This window comes from Grampus griseus, assembly GCF_964374135.1.
Source record: "Grampus griseus genome assembly, chromosome: 20".
Lineage (NCBI taxonomy): Eukaryota > Metazoa > Chordata > Mammalia > Artiodactyla > Delphinidae > Grampus > Grampus griseus.
In genome coordinates, this window is record NC_139014.1 from 19,940,041 (window position 1) to 19,956,608 (window position 16,568).

The following is a 16,568-nucleotide window of genomic DNA, read 5'->3' on the forward strand; positions in this document are numbered from 1 at the left end:
CCGGAGCCTCCCCGCCCCCTCCCCGGCTGAAACCCTTCCTTCTGAAAGCCCGGATACGGATCTCTGCCTGAAGGTGCTGGGTGGGTTTCCGCCTGCCGGGGACCTCTCTGTGTGTTTACTGAGCTAGGATTGATGTCTTTGCTGCATGTTCTGGTCTCCTCAGGCCCCTGCCCTAATCCCAGACCAGGCCTGCAAAGGAAGTCCCCGCCCCCCCCCCAACCCCAGCACATTCCACTGGACAGGGCTGGGGCTCAGGCCGGGGTGGCTGGAGGGCTTCCTGGCCCTCTGGCTCCAGAGCTGATTCCCCGAGCTTCCCTGGTGGCGCCTGGAAGGCCTCAGGCCTGGTGCTTGGGTGCCCCAGGCGCCGGTGAGGGCTGGGGCTGGCATCCCATAGGTCCTGTCTGGAATAGCAGTGAAGTACCCAAGGGAGCCAATGAGGTTTTGTCCTCCATTAATGGGGTGTGTGTGTGTTTGTCAGGGGCGGGGCGCATTTTCCTTCCCAATCGACTGTTCCTGACCAAAATGCCCGTTGGATACAAGGCCCCTGGCAGAGGACGGGGCCTCAGTCGTTCCTTCTCTGGGCAAAGGGCTTCTCCCCCAGCACACCCCAGACCTGGAGCCCTCCTTTGTTCCCCGCTTCCGGCAGCCCGCCTTGTTCTGGGATTCTTTGCGGTTTCTACTTAATGAACGTTTATCCTGCAGCCGGCTGGAGCCAGGAGAGGCCAGGAAGAGCTGAGAGGAGCCAGGAAGGGCCAGGAGGGTCAAGGCTCAGCATTCTGTCTCCAGAGGGCTCTGAATTCCAGCTGCCCTCAAGAATGTACCCGCCCCCCAACACACACCCTGCCATCTGCCCTCCTCCCTGGGGAAGTAGCTCTTTTTCCCGGAGCTTGGCCAACCTGATCACCCCTCCCCCAGTCTGCTGGGCTGCACTTGCCCTACTGAGGCCACTGACGCCTAGGGCAAGTCAGAATTGAAAACATGTGAACACCTTCCGTCCCAGATTATAGAGGTGATACATGTTCACTGTTGCTCTGTTGAGATTTTGAAAAACGCAGGTTCTGGTCAGAAGTCACCTCCCAACTCCTGGCCCTGACTGTGGGCTCCATGTGGGCAGGGCCTGTGTGGACACAGCCTTTGTCTTTCCCCCTCCCTCAGTGGGCATCAGCGCTGGCAGACGTGGGCACAGGGAGTGCTTAGTGAGTAGAACCCAATTAGAAACTAGTTCTGGACTTCATCCAAAGCGGATCCAGGGATGACCCTGGTGGGGGGGGAACCACTGACCTTCTCGGGGTGGGGGGCGGAATCGGATAAGCCACTAAGGACTAAGCCACTAAGTCCTCTGACTGCAGTGCAGATGCCAGGCTCCGGCGCCAAGCTAGGAGCCATCCTAGATTCCTCTCCTTCCCTCCTGCTCCTCGTGACTCCATCAGCTCCACCCGTAGCCTCTGCGTCAGGATACACCCCGCATCAGGCCACTTCTCACCAACCTCTCACATCTCCTTGAATCCAGCCCCCAGCTTCTCCTGCCTGGACTTTTGTCAGAGTCTCTTATCAGATCTCCAGCTTCCTCCCTTAGCTCCTGGTCTGTGATCTGGAAAGCGGCCACAGGGATGCCAGGGCTCCTCGGATCAAGTTCCCTTTACTCTCAGAATAAAGCCCAGCTCCCTAGGAAGACTGCTGACCTGTGTGCCTGGCCTCCCCCAGGACTCCCCTCCTGCACACCGCCCCTGGCACACGCTTCTCAGCTCCGGGCATTCTTCCTCAGGGAGTCTGCCTCTGCTGTGCCCTCAGCCCGGTCCCCAGGGGTCTGGAGGCTCCTTTGCCTCTCTCAGGTCTCTGTCCACGTGCCACCTCCTCAGGGGCCTCTCTTCCATGCCCCCCAACGCCCTTCACTCCTTCCCTTCTTTGCTTCTCCCCGTGTGCCCCTCACTCCTAGAATCACACTGTCTGCCAGTGTGAAAGCTGGCAGAGGCCCAGCATGAAAGCTCAGGAGGGCAGGGAGATTTTGACTGTTTTGTTCTAGAAGCCCAGAGTCTAGAAGGTGACTGGCACACAGAGGGTGATCCGTAATTATTGGTCGAATGAAAACAAAAAAGGTCTTCTCCCTTTTTTTTCATCTTTTCCAGCAAATAATTATTAAGCATTACTAGTGCAGGTGTTGGCCTGGGGCTAGATGCAGAGGGGAAGCTCTTGTCTAGCTGGGGAGACAGAGCCAGGGCATTTGATGGGGCGAATCCGGGGGCTGGGGCCGGGGAGGCTGGGAAAAACTGGCCCAGCCTGAGTGGATCAGGCAGACGTCCCAGAGGAGGTGATGCCCAAGCTGAGCGCTGAAAGAGGGACTTGAGTTACTGGCATCCAGGTAAAGGAGGCAGGTGAGAAGGGAGGATGCTCCAGGCCAGCGGAAGGGCCTGCTTCCCTCCGGGAGGGCAGGGATGTGGCCCTCACGGCCTAGGGTCAGCCTCTGGTGCACAACAGGTGTTTGGTGAAAATGCTGAGATAGCTTGAGTCCAGGAGCCACACCTGATTTTGAGGAAGACAGTTTCAGTTCCCGGACAGGAACCCTGCTGTGGGGAGGTCAGCAAGGGCTCTGTAGGGTTCACAGGATCAGATCAGTTTTGAAATGGAAAGGATCCCACATGCTAGAGCCTCTGCCCCTGAGGGAGGAAGCGCCGGTTCCCTTGAGGATGCTGGTGGGAGGGAAGTTAGCAGAAGTCCACTCAGGGGACCACGGTGGGCTCTAGGAAATCAGGGCAGACACGGGACAGTTTTCTTTCTCTCTGTCCTGTGTCTGGCCCTCCCCATGCCCCAGCTCACGTGGTACGGGCCAAGGTTTGGCGCAGGAATCTGAATGGGGCCCAAGTAGCCCAGAATCAGGGCAGAGGCAGAGAGAGGTACCCCTGGCTAAGTGACCGGCCAGGGCCCTGCCTGTATGGAGAGGAGCTGAACCTGGTCACGTACACTCAGCCCTGTGGGAGGGGCGGGGCAGGGAGAGGCCAGTCCTGTCTCCCTGGGGCGTGGAATGTGGCACTTTGGGGGAGGCTGACCCTCTCCCTCCCCCACTGGTCTGGACCTGGGGCAGTTCCCCAGGACTCAGCGCTCCCTCCCCTCCCCCATGCTTGGTCCCTTTCCTGTCAGGCTGGTTTTTCCTCCCCGGGGGACTCTAAGAGGAACACCTGGGGTCATCCTGGGTCAGCCTGCTGTGTCCCACCTTCCCTGGGTTCCCACTCGTGGGAAGTGACAGCCGCACTGGGTCACTTGAGTTGCCGCAGAGCCTCGGTCCCCGTGACACCACCCACCCGGCCTGAGCATACTGCTCCACAGCACGGCCAGCCATTTCTTGTCTCCATCCTTTACCGTACATCATCAATCCTGGGACTAAGTCCAGGCCCTCTTTAGCCCCAAGGGGTTCTATCTCAGCAGACCTAACCGGGTCTCCCCACCCCTGGCCATGCCTCGCTCATCCTACCAACCATTCAACACATGGAACCCACGGCAATTTCTAAACTATGAAATTGACCACATCACATCCCTGGTTGCAATGACTTTCCACTGTCTTCAGGATGAATCAACCCTTTGGTTGAGAGTTACAGCCCCTGTGATTTCTCCCCTGGCTTCGCCCCTCCCCCACATGCCCCCAACTGAACTGAATGTCCAATGGCTCCCGAGCTGGCCCCAGCGATCCCACTCTCCCAGGACCTTCTGCCTGATAAACACCAACAGGTCTTTCAGCCTCTTGCTCAAGGGTGGTGCCTCTGTGAAACGTCTTGCTCCCAGGCAGAAATGAGGGCTCCCTCCCTATGCCCCCCTCCCCGCCTGCCCGCTGCTGCGTGGGAATTCCCAGCACCCACACACCCGATTATACTGATTTGTATGAGGTCCATATGCCTACTGGTTCAATAGTTATATATATATATTTTTTTAAAAAATAAATTTATTTTTATTTTTTGTTTATGATTTTTTTGGGCTGTTTTGGGTCTTCGTTGCTGAGCGCAGGCTTTCTCTAGTTGTGGAGAGCAAGGGCTACTCTTTGTTGCAGTGCGTGGGCTTCTCATGACAGTGGCTTCTTTTGTTGCAGAGCATGGGCTGTAGAGCACATGGGCTTCAGTAGATGTGGCACGTGGGCTCAGTAGTTGTGGCTCGCGGGCTCTAGAGTGCAGGCTCAGTAGTTGTGGCGCACGGGCTTAGTTGCTCCGCGGCATGTGGGATCTTCCCAGACCAGGGCTCGAACCCGTGTCCCCTGCATTAGCAGGCCGATTCTTAACCACTGCGCCACCAGGGAAGCCTGACTCAACAGCTTCAGAATGGTGGCCCATAGAGTGGTTACTCCCTCCATCACCTCTAGAAACTCCCTCACAAATGTCTCCCATGTGCTCTCAAGGTGGCTGCTGGTTGCAGGCTCAGGCGGGGGTCACTTCAGCTCCAGCCCACCTGTCCATGTGCACTACCTGGGGAGGCTGGCTGCCCGTCGTGAGAACCCCCAGGTCCCTGCCAGAGGATGACACCAGATATTCCTAAGGCTTCCGATCCTTGGGGAACCAGAACAGAAGGTAGACCTTGCCCCCCCAACCCCCGGGTCCAAGTTATCCGAGCTGAAGGAGCTCTCCCGCACCCAGACTCTTTCCAAGTCCCTCTTGAAATGTTCTGTCATGGGACTTCCCGTGCTTCCACTGCAGGGGGCATGGGTTTGATCCCTTGTCGGGGAACTAAGATGCTGCATGCCACGTGGTGTGGCCAAAAAAAAAAAAGAAAAAAGAAAAGAAAAGTTCTGTCGCCTTCTCTTCTTTTCCCTTCTCACCTTCTTGCTTCATAAAGAGGGAAATCAGAGCAAAGGACCCAGGGGTAGGGGCAGGAGCCTAGAAACCTTTTGCGGGGGGCTCTTTTCTCCCCACATCTACTGCTCCTCTTTCCAAAACTTCCTCTCTCCTTTCCTAACCCAAGACTAGAATGTCAGAGTGTATGAGTGGGGACACAGAGGTCTGTGTTGTGGGTACAGGGAGGGGAAGAGGGATTTACTGGATTAAATATGGCCAGTTCTAAATGTCCATCATATAGTGTTTCCTAAGAAATTATTTTTAATTAGCAATTCATCATTTTTAATTAACTAGTAATACGTAAATACATTCTTGTTGTAAAAATTAGAATAGCAGGGCTTCTCTGGTGGCGCAGTGGTTGAGAGTTCGCCTGCCGATGCAGGGGACACGGGTTCGTGCCCCGGTCCGGGAAGATCCCACATATTGCGGAGTGGCTGGGCCCGTGAGCCACGGCTGCTGAGCCAGTGCTTCCGAAGCCTGTGCTCCACAACGGGAGAGGCCACAACAGTGAGAGTCCCGCGTACCGCAAAAAAAAAAAAAAAAAAAAAAATCAGAATAGCAGAGACAAGCCTGGGTTCCTCTGACTATTATCCTTCAATCAGCTTCTCTCCAAGGAAATCTCTGTTGTCAGTCTGGTGTGTTTCCTTCCTTATTTATGTGCTTACGTGCATATCCATATGCACTTGTAGAAATATCATCTTTTAAGTGTATGTCAGCATTAATTATATGTATTGCTCTCCCGCTGCTTTTATTTTACCCAGCAGCTGGCTCTTTAAGATTCTTCACGTGACTAAATATTGACACGACTCATTCTGTTTAATTCTTCTCCCGCCATGTGAATGTTACATAGTTCACTCAACTGTCTCCCTACCTGTTGTTGTTTCCATCTTTCCTTTATTACAAATGATGCTTCAGAGAGTATCTTTTTATATGCCTCCCTGAATATATGAACAAGGGTTCTTTGGGGTAAATGCAGAAGAGTGGAACCGGGGCTTGCAGGGTATGTGGAATTTTTTAAAGAAAGACACAGACAAATCGCCCTGCAAAGTGGCGACTGCAACTTGCCTCCCACGAATGTGCCTGTGGGAGTTCATCTGCCCACATCTTCCCCAGCACTTGACGTTATCAAACTTTGTAATTTTCCAGTCTAATGGGGAAGAGCGAATCTCCCATCTTCTCCTTGTTGCCCTTGGTTGGGCTGGGAGGGGAAATTGGTGCTGGGTTTTGGGGTTTTTTTTTTGCCCATGGGTCATATTTCCCAACTCCTACTTTAGTTTTTAATTTTAATTTTATATTGGAGTATAGTTGATTAACAATGTTGTGTTAGTTTCAGGTGTACAGCAGAGTGATTCAGTTATACATATCCGTGTACATCTATTCTTTCCAGTTAACTTGGTGCTGTTTATAGAAACTTCTAGCTAGCCCTGTTCACAGTCCCATCTTCTACTTCTCCTTTCAGGATCCCTGGTGCCCCAATTCCCGAGCTTCTGGGTTTTGTGTTGAGAATCTTCGTGCTTCTGTGAATTTCCTGCCCTCCCCTCCTCTGTCCCTTCCCTATGCTCCCGAGCCCTAGGTCTCAGCTTCCTCGTCTGCTTTTAGTTACCATTTTCGAGCTTTAAAATTTTTTGTGGCCATTTATCATCTTCTGTTGTCTCTTCTTTGATTCTTTTAAAATAGTCCTTTACTGTCAGCTTAACAGGGTTTTAGGAAGGTGCAAAAATGAATGTGGGTATTCAATCTACCACATTTAATCAAAACGAAATGTCTCTATAATCCCCTGCCAGACTGTCAGCTTCTTAGAGGCAGGAAAGGCTTGTATTTACTTCTGTATCCCAGCATCTAGCATCTTGCCTGGCAAATAGGGGACAGGACTTGATACACTTTTGCTGAATGGAGGAGCGAGTGAGAAAGTATTGATAGCTGAGCATCTTGTGCTGATGGTCCTTAGGAAGGGGATGTTGCTTAGGGAAGGGTTACCAATTTACATGACAGGCAAGTCCATGAAGCCTTGCATCCTTTTCCTTTCTGTCCTCCAGCTTATCACTTCTGTTTACATACATGAGCCCATCTCCTCTTCAAGGCTGAACTTTGAATCTTGTTTGTATGACCCACTGGCTGACCAAACAGATACTTGTGTATCCAAGCAGGGAGGACAAGTTGGGACCTTGGCAGGTGACGCTATGCCTTTCCCAACTTGACGACCCTTTCTCCAGACCAGTAGAAGAAATCACCTTAACCCCCAACTCATGAGAGGAGGGACAGCGTTAGTGGTTGGGACTACAGCTTTCGGGAGTTAAAGATCTGGGCTTGAATCCTGGGCCCACTATTTACTTGTGTGACTTTGGTCAAGTTAGTAACCATTTTGAGCCTCAGTTTTTTGGTCTATAAAATGGGGATGATAATACTTTAAGTCACAGGATTAGTTGAGATAATGTATACAAAGTGTTTAACCTAGAGGCTGGCCCAGTAGATGCTGGCTGTCATCATTTTCACCTTTGTCATATCATCGTCGCCCTTATTGTCATAGTCACACCATTTCGTTCTACCCAGGGACTAGGACTCTCACTTCTTTCCAGTGGTCCCCAACCACTATTTCATTTCCTCAGGGATGATGAAAACTCCCCTACCTTGAATCCCTCCCCTCTGGGAACTGCAATCTGCATTTGCTCTAGTGTAAGAAGCTTCTAGGGTGGGTCCAGGTGGAGATGCAGAGAGAACCGTTGGCCTCAGGACTTGGACACAAGTTAGCCATGTGACCTCAGGAGAGTCACTTTACCTCTCTGAGCTTCCTTGGACTGGACCCGCTTTTCTTGTGATATATGGATTATTAATAGGCATTACCTGACAAAAGACGCCATGGTCCCGTATATTTTGGAACTGCTGATTAAATGAAGTTAAATAATAATACTTAATATAATACTTACATGTATATAATACATTATATACAATCAAATGATAAGTATTTATTGTGTTACATTGTTATTAAATAGTACATCACTATCTATCTAATTAGCACCTATCTAACCACTGAAACAACTCCAGGAACTAGATTGTTATTATGATTATTATGCCTCTTTTACAGATGAAGGACTGAGGTTCTCACAGCCTTTAGTACCATGCATTGTGAATTTCCAAAAGGGAGTGGGGACAGCAGTGTTTCTGATCCTATCTGACAGCGGCCCCCCTTTCCCACAAGGATGTCGTGGGGCTGCGGCTCTGCAGCAACAAGTCAGGGGAAGGCTGGGCACTTTCCTCTCCGGGATCCTTTCATGCTCAAACATTCCCTTTTCATCACTCCTGACCCTGTGTGCCCCTCCTCTGCAGACTGTGGGTCCCCAGGCTGGAGATCAGGACTTGGGAAAGGAGCTACTCCGATCAGGTTCTACAGGTTCTTGCCCTCACTCAGCCAGGGGCAGATCAAGGACTCTGCTCGTGGGCGGTCTGTTTACCTGTTTACCGCAGCTTGATTCCTCAGTTCCGTCTCTGGGGGTGGGGCGGTGGGGGGCAGATGTGCCAGAGAAGTGTTTAAAAGCCACACAACTCACGGTGGAAGGTGCTAGGCATTGTTCTGGCCAGAGAGTGGGAGCAGGGAACTGTCTTTGGGGTTAGCCTAGGATTTGGGGGGAAGAGACTCAAAGGAGTCATTTTGGAGCTGGGACTTCCTTGGAAGGGAGAGTGCAGCCTCTGTTGCACTCAGGACCCCAGGCCATGGGGCTGAGGGTTAAGAGGCTGGAAGCCAGAATCTGACACTCCTGGCTGTCCCTCTGGAAGCTTCTGTTTCCTCATCTGTAAAATGGGCATAAGAATACCTTTTCCACTGGGCTGCTTTGGGGATCCAATGAGATCTGAAAAGGCTTTGTAAATGGTACTTCCCTGCAGTCAGTTGTTCTTATGGCTTTGGGGTAGGGGGCTGGGACTCTAAGCTCTTCTGCAGTTTAGTGAACTCACAACCCGTTAATCTGGAGGAGAACTGCTGGTCCTATTCTTTGTTTCCTAATGCAAAGTCCCTTCCCAAACTCTCCTATCAGGCCACAGAAGCAGAGGTTCCAGCTGGGGCTTGGTGTGCTAGCAACCATCTGGCCCATCTCCCCCTTCCCCTACCAGGAGCAGGCCTCCTCCTTCAGGCCAAATAGTGACTCATGTCAGATCAGCCCTGGCAGCTACAACCTTTGTGAAAGCCCAGCCACACCCTGATTGCAGGGCCAGCCTTGAAGCTCCTTCCCCCTCGGAGCCCCGGGACCCACTTGCAGGTCTGTTTCACTAGTTTGAACAGCCTCAGGCTGGCTTTCCTAGTGGCTTGGGGCTGCTCCTGGTGGGTTGTGTGTGTGTGTGTGTGTGTGTGTGTGTGTGTGTGTGTGTGTGTGTAGGGGGGGTTTGGTGCCCCTGTTCCTGGATCCATTGGTGGGTTATGGGTGTGTGTGTGTGTGTGTGTGTGTGTGTGTGTGTGTGTGTGTGTGTGTAGGGGGGCTTTGGTGCCCCTGTTCCTGGATCCATTGGTGGGTTATGGGTGTGTGTGTGGGGGGGGGGTTTGGTGCCCCTGTTCCTGGATCCATTGGTGGCCAGAAGACAGTTTATTGGGGACAGGTTTCAGAGGCTGGGGACAAGTCTTCATTTAGCCACAGGTGACCCAGGTGATAATATGCAGAGAGGAGGCCTAAGGTTTCACAGGAAACTGAGAATAACTGACCCATCTCCCTACCACTCTGTCAAAAGGGCACCGGGCCTCTGTCCTGAGATTGGGTGGCTGCTTTGACATAAGGATGCAAAGGAACTGCGGGGACAGTTCTGAGGAGGTGTGAGGTCCCTGCGGACAGGAACTGGGGTGAGGCTGCTTCAGGACCCTGCAGTGTCTGGCAGGGGGGCCTCCAAGGCGATCATAAAGGTGGGTGGAGTTACTGAGCTGGATGAAGAACGGGGCCGGGGGCTGTGTATGGAGCGGAGGGACCCCTTCCTCTGTTATCGAAACTCTCCACCTTGCGTGTGGGCGCCCTCCCTAGCAATCCAGTCATTCATCCATGTACTAGGACAGGACTGTTAGGCACAGGAGGATTCAGCCTCTGACACCCTCCTTGGAGATGCTCACAAGGGGGTAGGGATTCCATCCTGTCTCTGGGCGGCAGGTGCTAAAAGTCTCATGGGCGGGCTTCCCTGGTGGCGCAGTGGTTGAGAGTCCACCTGCCGATGCAGGGGACATGGGTTCGTGCCCCGGTCCGGGAGGATCCCACATGCCGCGGAGCGGCTGGGTCCGTGAGCCATGGCCGCTGAGCCTGCGCGTCCGGAGCCTGTGCTCCGCAACGGGAGAGGCCACAACAGTGAGAGGCCCGCGTACCACACACACACACAAAAGTCTCATGGGCGAGTTACTCACCTCCCTTAGGCTCAGATGCCTCACTACAGCATCACTTCAGTAAGTCTGCGTCGAATGCATGCTTTTGGGGTTGGAGGGTAGAGGGTTGTTCTGGTTGGGGGTGGGCATGGGTGGATGGTTGGTGAGAGTACTGAGTCGGGGGTTCAGCTCCCAGGTGGATCTCCGGCTTGAGCTCGGGATTCTGAAGGTGCCTTTTACAGTCCCGCTGCAGAACCCCTCCCAGCAGCTGTTCCCAGGAGCCTATTGTCACCCTGGGGCTTTGTATGGCCACAGCAGGGTGGGGCGGCTTTGTCTCAGGAGGCCTGGGAAGTTGCAGCTCAGAGCACCTCATGTGGGGGACTGAGGGGGGGTCAGGGTGTGGGTGATCCCCAAGGGGCAGGTTCTGAGAGACTGTAATTCCCAGTGGGGCGTAGGAATCAGGTGAATGTACTTTGGGGGGGTTAATTTTGATCACAAGGAAGGGGCTCAGAATGTGATGGGGGGACTCTGAGTGAGGGATCATGGGGTGGGGGGCTGACGTCTCGGCGTGTACTCTCAGAAAAACTGTAATTCCTGGGGGGTGTCAAGCTCTGGGTGATCTTAATGGGGGAGGGCCAGCATGTGAACTGCGGGGATGTCTAAGTGTACGTGTGATGGGGGTGAAGATCCGAACGAGTGTGCCAGCGGGGTGTGTGGCTGGGCATCTGAGTGGGCTGGTGTGGGGCAGCTCTCCGGAGGGCAGGAGCCTCTGGTCCCAAGGAGGGGAGAGTCGGAAGCAGAGCCGCCAGGAACTGACCAATGGGGAGAGCGCCCGTATTTGCTCTCAGGAGCCTGCAAATTCCTGGGCCCTCAGAAATCCGCCCGACACCGTCCCCCCTCCCCCGCCCAACCCCGGGCATAAAAGGCGCCAGGTGAGGGCCTCGCCACTCCTCTTGCCGACTGCAGCCACTCCGACCGGTGTCGCCCGCGTCCTCCTTCGCCATGACTTCCTACATCTATCGCCAGTCGTCGGCCACCTCTTCCTTCGGGGGTCTGGGCAGCGGCTCCATGCGCTTCGGGGTGGGAGGCGCCTTCCGCGCGCCCAGCATCCACGGGGGCTCGGGTGGCCGCGGCGTGTCGGTGTCCTCCGCCCGCTTCGTGTCCTCGTCCTCCTCCGGGGGCTACGGCGGCGGCTATGCGGGCGCCCTGGCCGGCTCCGACGGGCTGCTGGCGGGCAACGAGAAGCTCACCATGCAGAACCTCAACGACCGCCTGGCCTCCTACCTGGAGAAGGTGCGCGCCCTGGAGGAGGCCAACGGCGACTTGGAGGTGAAGATCCGCGACTGGTACCAGAAGCAGGGGCCCGGGCCCGCCCGCGACTACGGCCACTACTTCAAGACCATCGGGGCCCTGCGGGACCAGGTGGGAGGCGGCCCGGCCGCGGGAAGTGCACCTGTCGCGAATACCCAGCCCCGCGGGCCGGGTGAGGCCCGAGGCGGGGGCGGCGGGCGCCAGAGCCACCTCCCGGCCGGGGCGGGAGCGAGGGTTAGGATGGGGGAGGGCCCGCAGGGTGGGGCGGAGGGAAGCCGGCCGGTGAGGAGGGGCAGGACCACGGGGCAGGAAGTGGAGGCCTGGTTGGGGGGAGCGGGTTAATGTGGGGGGACTGGAGGGCGGGAGGAAGAAGGCGCGCCGGTCGGCTAGGCCTGGGAAAGGGGGGAGGAAGGAGGGGGAAGAGATGGGGCGCGCTGTGGGCTGCCCTGAGGTCTGGACCTGAGTCGCTGTGCAACAGGGAAATGCAAGAGTTTGGCCAGGGAGGAATCTGGTTCTCGCCGGGCCAGACCTGCCTTCTGCTGCCCCCGGTGTGAGGCCCTCTGCATTCCTTGTCTCCCGCCGGGCGGGTCTGGTTTCCATCACGCAGAGGCTGAAGCCCCTCCCCCGCCCAGGGGGCCACTGGGGACTTCGAGGTGCTCTAGGAGGAATGGGAGAGGCTAACTCTGGCCCCTGGGCAAGGAGGGACATATGCTGTGGCCCCCGGACTGGGTAAAGGAGAGACGAATGCTGAGCTTGTGAAGACCTCTGTGGAGAGGCCCCGTGCCGTGTGGGTGGAGACCCCAAGTCCCAGCTACAGCCTCTTGCTGGGAGGCCTTCAGGGTCCTTCAGGGTGGGGCTTGGTCTCTGCCCACAGGGAACTCCTCAGAGCTGGGATCTCGGTCCCGAAGAAATGTTTCAGAAGCCAGTGGGACACTTAACAGCCTCACACGTTGGGTCTCCAAACGCACAGTCCCCACAGCGTAGGCCAGGGCCCACCCTGTGCCTGGAGTGCTGCTGGGTGCCAGGGGCCTAGACCAGACCCGTAGATGAGGGAGAGCTAGAGATGTAAACAACGAGCGTAGTGCTTTCAAACTTTATAAACTGTGACCCACACAAGGGAATACACTTCGCCTCAAAGAGGAGGCACAAAGTGTCGGCACATAATAGATGCTCGACAGAGCGCTTTCCCTTCCCCGAAGGCAGAAGGTGCTCTGAGTGGGGGTCAGACCACAGCTCAGACCACAGCCCACCCCTGTGCTCCCTGCATCTGGTTTGCGGATCACTAGAAGTTGCCTCCCTACGAGCATTTAGAGTTTCCCTGGGTGCAGGTCGTGGAGACTTTTCCCCCCAGGCTTACCTCCCTGCCCTTGCCATTTCCCCCCTGGCTCAGCCTCCCTGGCGGTAGTTTCTCCCGCTCCAGCTCCTGGGCCTGGACCCATTCCAAGGCCTCCCAGAGAGCAGGCTGATGGGCAGCCTGGGGTGGCTGAGGCTTTGGTCTCCAGGCGGTGGAGGCACACAGGCACGCACACTCCTTTGCTCTCCTCTCTCCTCTGGGAAGAAAGTGGGTGGACGGTGCCCACGTACGAACTGGTGCTAACCTCCTGCCTTCCGCCTTCCAGATTCTTGGTGCCACCGTTGAGAATTCCAGGATGGTCCTGCAGATCGACAACGCTCGTTTGGCTGCAGATGACTTTCGAACCAAGTGAGTGTCTGTGCCTTGGGGGCTGCAGAAGCCAGGGCAGGGGAGGGGGGCAATCTCAGGCCCTTATGGGGCTCAGTGCCGTGGGGGGAATGGACTCTGCTCTCACCCACCCCGGCTGGTCTGAAGCACACCCCATCCCCCATGGGCCCCTGAACCCAGGGGAGGTGGGGAAGTCTTCAGAGGTGCAGAGGAAATGCTGGCCTGACTGCAACTATTTCCTCCGAAAGGTTCGAGACGGAGCACGCCCTGCGCGTGAGCGTGGAGGCCGACATCAACGGCCTCCGCAGGTTGCTGGACGAGCTGACCCTGGCCAGGACCGACCTGGAGATGCAGATCGAGAACCTCAAGGAGGAGCTGGCCTACCTGAAGAAGAATCACGAGGAGGTGGGTTTCAAGCTGGGCTTCCCATCCACCCCCGCCCAGCTTCCCAGAGCTGCGGACACTTTTCTTTATCCTGTATCCTCTGACCGTGGCCACATCTGCTGCACCCTTGACCTGGCCCTGAGTGTGTCATGTGGCTCCCAAGCGTTCCAGCAGGGAACGGTGGTGACCCCATCTGTACCCCAGTGCTGGCTCCTAGGTCTGCACCTGAAAACCAGACCCCTATGGCCTGGGGGATGGGGGCGTGACCTGGCTCAGGCCCAGCAGGCTCTGGGCCCTGACATGCCCATCTCTGCTGTATCTTTCTAGGAAATCAGTGTCCTGAAGGGCCAGGTGGGTGGTCAGGTCAGTGTGGAGGTGGACTCCGCTCCGGGCATCGACCTAGCCAAGATCCTGAGCGACATGAGAAGCCAATATGAGGTCATGGCTGAGAAGAACCGGAAGGATGCTGAGGCCTGGTTCACCAGCCAGGTATGGACGGGGAGGCAGGTGCCCCTTGGGGAGGTGGCAAGGAGAGCGGGCTTAATGCTCCCAGGCAAGGGTCTGCCTCAGCGCTTACTCCCTCTGCCTCCTCTCACTGCAGACCGAGGAGCTGAACAGGGAGGTCACTGGCCACACGGAGCAGCTGCAGAGCAGCAAGACGGAGGTCACCGACCTGCGGCGTACCCTCCAGAGTCTGGAGATCGAGCTGCAGTCTCAGATCAGCATGGTATGTGCCCTCTGCCCTGTGGGATGCGCACTCGTGTCCTTGCGGCCTTGGGCAGCCTGGATGGTGGCTGGGCCCATGCCATCGCTGGGCACCAGGCTCTGCTGAGTCTCCTTCCCTCTCCCTGCCCTCAGAAAGCTGCCCTGGACGGCACGCTGGCCGAAACGGAGGCTCGCTTCGGAGCCCAGCTGGCGCAGATCCAGGCGCTGATCAGTGGTGTCGAAGCCCAGCTGAGCGATGTGCGTGCCGACACCGAGCGGCAGAACCAGGAGTACCAGCACCTAATGGACATCAAGTCCCGGCTGGAGCAGGAGATCGCCACCTACCGAAACCTGCTGGAGGGCCAGGACGCCTACTACAACGACCTGTCCACCCCGAAGGTCCTCTGAGTCTAGCAACCTCCTGGCCTTCCTACTCTGCTGCAGAGGGATTCCCCTGGGTAGGGGCATGGGAGGGGAGGGACCCTTATCCCTGGCTCTCCCCCTGATCTTCCAATAAAACTTTATGGCCCAAGGGAGGAAGGACGTTGAGTTTGTTATTTCAGCCCATGGTGGGGGGGCCAGGCCTTGGCACTGTTTAGGTTTTATTGTTTAGGTTTCATTTGGACCAGAGTCCACGCTTTCCCAGGAAAGGGGAGGGAGGGCGCTCACAAACTCCAGCTGTTACAGTAATTCCTTTGCAGAGGTCTTCATGTATCTCACCTGTTCCCTAAAACAAGGATGTTTAATAAGCACTGCTCCCATTTTACAGAGGGATAAACTAAGGCTCAGAGAGGCGAGGTGGGTTGTTGTATATATAACTGTTCTAACACATGGCAGAGGTGGGATTTGAAACTGGTTTTTGCTTCCAGATTTAGTTTTCTTTCCACTGAACTCACCCCAAGGGTTGGTGTGTGTTTGTGTATCTGTAATTAATGTTTACTGAGCACCTACTAAGTGCTATTTAATCAAACAACCCTGAAAGGTAGTATGAGTTGTATCCTATAGAGTAGGAAGCAGGCTCAGAGAGGTTAAGTAACTTGACCAAGGCCACACAGCAACTACATGGCAGAGCTAGGACCAGAATTACATTTCCTGATTCTTAACCCACAGTGCCACCCCTGCACCCCATCTCCTAGGATGACACTGCTTGTGCCGTTTCCTCAGTACATTCCAGTCTCGCTCTGTGTGAAGGCCTAGGACTGGGATCCCCTGAGGCAGTTCCTCCTGACAGGTTTTTCCACCCACCTTAAGGAGAAACTGGGGCTTTGGGGTCAGGGGGCAGGAACCGGCTCAGAACAGGGCTGGAGAGGGCGCCCTCGTTGGGGTGTGTGTGCGCACGCACTGACACCTCCATCCATCCCCTGGCAGCCCTGCGTAAGCCCCTTACGCCCACCAGCCCATACCTGGGCTCAGAGCCTGGAATAGGACCCAGCTGTGACCCAGACCTCCCACAGAGACCCCCAAACTGGCTTGCCTGGGGCCCGTCCCAGGCCCCCAAAGGAATGCAAGTCCCAGCTTCCTGGTACAACTCTGCCCTGGGGTTGGTATGGTCCTGTCCCTGTGGTTTACAGCTTAGCAGCCAAGAACGGAGGCCAATTAAAGGTAAACATGTCCCACTTCCCCCAGCAGAGAGGTTCAGGCTGAGTGGGTCTGTTCAGGCCCCGTGGATCTGTGACAGCGGCCGACCCTGTGAGGGAGGGGCCTGAGTGAGGCGGAAGGTCTCTAGGGGGACAGACGGATGCTCTGCCACCTGTGCTCAGCACTGCGCGAAGGAGGCTCAGGACCCCGCCGTACCTGGTGTTCATCCTGAAGGGGGTGCTTTTTCCGCCATTTTCCATGAAGCTTGGTAGGCTCATTAGTTTACTCCAAATCACAGGCTGGTGACCCCCGAGCCCAGCTCTTCCCGCTTCCCCTGCCGCAGCCCTGGGCCAGGAGCCCCTTCTGCCACGTCCCCAGTTATTCCGCTCTGGCCGTCAGCACCTACAGACTCACTCTCCCACTTGACTTAGGAGGCCTTGGAGCTAGAGGCCAGAGGCCTGGCTGCACCCCCAGTCCCAGGCTGGGAGTGCCCAGATATTTGTCCCCTGTTCGTGAAAGCCTCTGTTGTCACAGCTGAAACCCTCCCCTGTGCCCCAGAGGCTCCTGGAATGTGGCTGTGAGGCGGGGTCTGGGCCCCATACAGGTGGGGCTGGTGACTGGGTCTCAGGTCTGGGTGTCAGGAATAAAGCTTTCCTTTGTGTGCAGGTGCGCGCGCGTGCGCGTGCGTGCGTGCATGCGTGTGTGTGTGTGTGTGTGTGTGTGTGTGGACACTTTTCTGTCTCAGTCTGGGAGCTGAAACTAGGGGTACTGT

The 16,568-nt window shown here is 55.8% G+C and overlaps 1 protein-coding gene across 1 annotated transcript; it reads left to right on the forward strand.

Annotated features, from left to right (window-relative positions):
• The first annotated feature begins 11,074 nt into the window (after window positions 1–11,074).
• On the forward strand, window positions 11,075–14,749 carry LOC309838218 (keratin, type I cytoskeletal 19-like). The gene is made up of 6 exons (XM_082679239.1): window positions 11,075–11,559; window positions 13,068–13,150; window positions 13,378–13,534; window positions 13,841–14,002; window positions 14,115–14,240; window positions 14,372–14,749. Exons 1-6 carry the CDS (start codon window positions 11,140–11,142, stop codon window positions 14,624–14,626), a joined length of 1,203 nt encoding a protein of 400 aa, XP_082535365.1. The 5' UTR covers window positions 11,075–11,139; the 3' UTR covers window positions 14,627–14,749.
• Window positions 14,750–16,568: the final 1,819 nt, after the last annotated feature.